The 1,305-nt window shown below is 53.9% G+C and overlaps 1 protein-coding gene across 1 annotated transcript; it reads left to right on the forward strand.

Annotated features, from left to right (window-relative positions):
* Positions 1 to 369: 369 nt before the first annotated feature.
* Positions 370 to 1,303, forward strand: LOC136492174 (lysine histidine transporter-like 8; the record flags this gene model as incomplete). Its single annotated transcript, XM_066488285.1, has 2 exons — positions 370 to 774; positions 881 to 1,303. Coding segments are annotated over exons 1-2 (828 nt in total), but the record flags the coding sequence as incomplete, so codon positions are not given.
* Between the last annotated feature and the right edge of the window lie 2 nt (positions 1,304 to 1,305).

The following is a 1,305-nucleotide window of genomic DNA, read 5'->3' on the forward strand; positions in this document are numbered from 1 at the left end:
CTAAATGTATATACAATGAGTTAGAGCATCTAATGGTACTTTGATAACCGCATTCCGATACGAGTTTCGCCCCTCTTAATAGTACGCCTATCGATCCTAAATGTTATCACAGTCTCTAAGTGTCTTGATCACCAAAACGAAATAGCTCCTATGATTTATACTTTTGCCTTGAGCTTTTTATTTTTCTCTTTCTTCTTTCTAAGTCCAAGCACTTGATCATCATCATGGTATCATCATCATCATGCTATAATCTTCATTTGCTTCATCATTTGGAGTGTGCTACCTATCTCATGATCACTTGATAAGCTATGTTAGCACTTAGATTTCATCAATTCACCAAAACTAAACTAGAGCTTTCAGTGGTGAAAAATGGGCCATCTGCTGCTGTACCTGTCGGCGGGGATCTGCACGGCGCTCGTCATCGCGTGTGGCGGCAGCATGAAGAGTCTGTTCAGCATCGCGTGCGGCGAGTCGTGCCTGGCGCGCAACCTCACCACCGTGGAGTGGTACCTCGTCGACAGCTGCGCGGCCGCGCTGCTGTCCCAGCTCCCCAACCTCAACTCCATCGCCGGCGTGTCTCTGGTGGGCGCCACCGCCGCCGTCGCCTACTGCACCATGATCTTGGTCGTGTCCGTGGCCAAGGGCAGGGTGGCCGGCGTGTCCTACGACCCCGTCAAGGCCACCAACGACGTGGACGCCGCACTTGGCATCCTCAATGACCTCGGGATCATTGCCTTCGCTTTCAGGGGCCACAATGTCGTTCTGGAGATTCAGGCAAGTCAAGAAAATATCTACTATCTTTCCCACTGCTGCAGTACTGCACGATGGATGACAAATGGTGGGGAAAAAAGGTCACTGAGCTAGTGTGTTTGCTTTGCAGGGCACGATGCCGTCGACTCTGAAACACCCTTCTCATGTGCCCATGTGGAAGGGCGTTAAGGTAGCATACGCCATCATCGCGCTCTGCCTGTACCCCATTGCCATCGGTGGCTTCTGGGCTTATGGCAACCGGATACCTTCCAATGGCATCCTGAGCGCCCTGTACAAGTTCCACAGCCGCGACGTGTCCAGGCTAGTGCTGGGGACAACCACGCTGCTGGTGATCATCAACTGCCTGACCACGTACCAGATCTACGCCATGCCGGTGTACGACAACATGGAGGCCGGGTACGTGCACAAGAAGAACCGGCCGTGCCCCTGGTGGATGCGCTCGGGCTTCCGCGCCTTCTTCTGCGCCACCAACTTCCTCATCGCCGTCGCGCTGCCGTTCCTGTCGCAGCTCGCCGGCCTCCTCGGGGGGATCTC

The sequence above is a fragment of the Miscanthus floridulus genome, chromosome 11 (assembly GCF_019320115.1).
Source record: "Miscanthus floridulus cultivar M001 chromosome 11, ASM1932011v1, whole genome shotgun sequence".
Lineage (NCBI taxonomy): Eukaryota > Viridiplantae > Streptophyta > Magnoliopsida > Poales > Poaceae > Miscanthus > Miscanthus floridulus.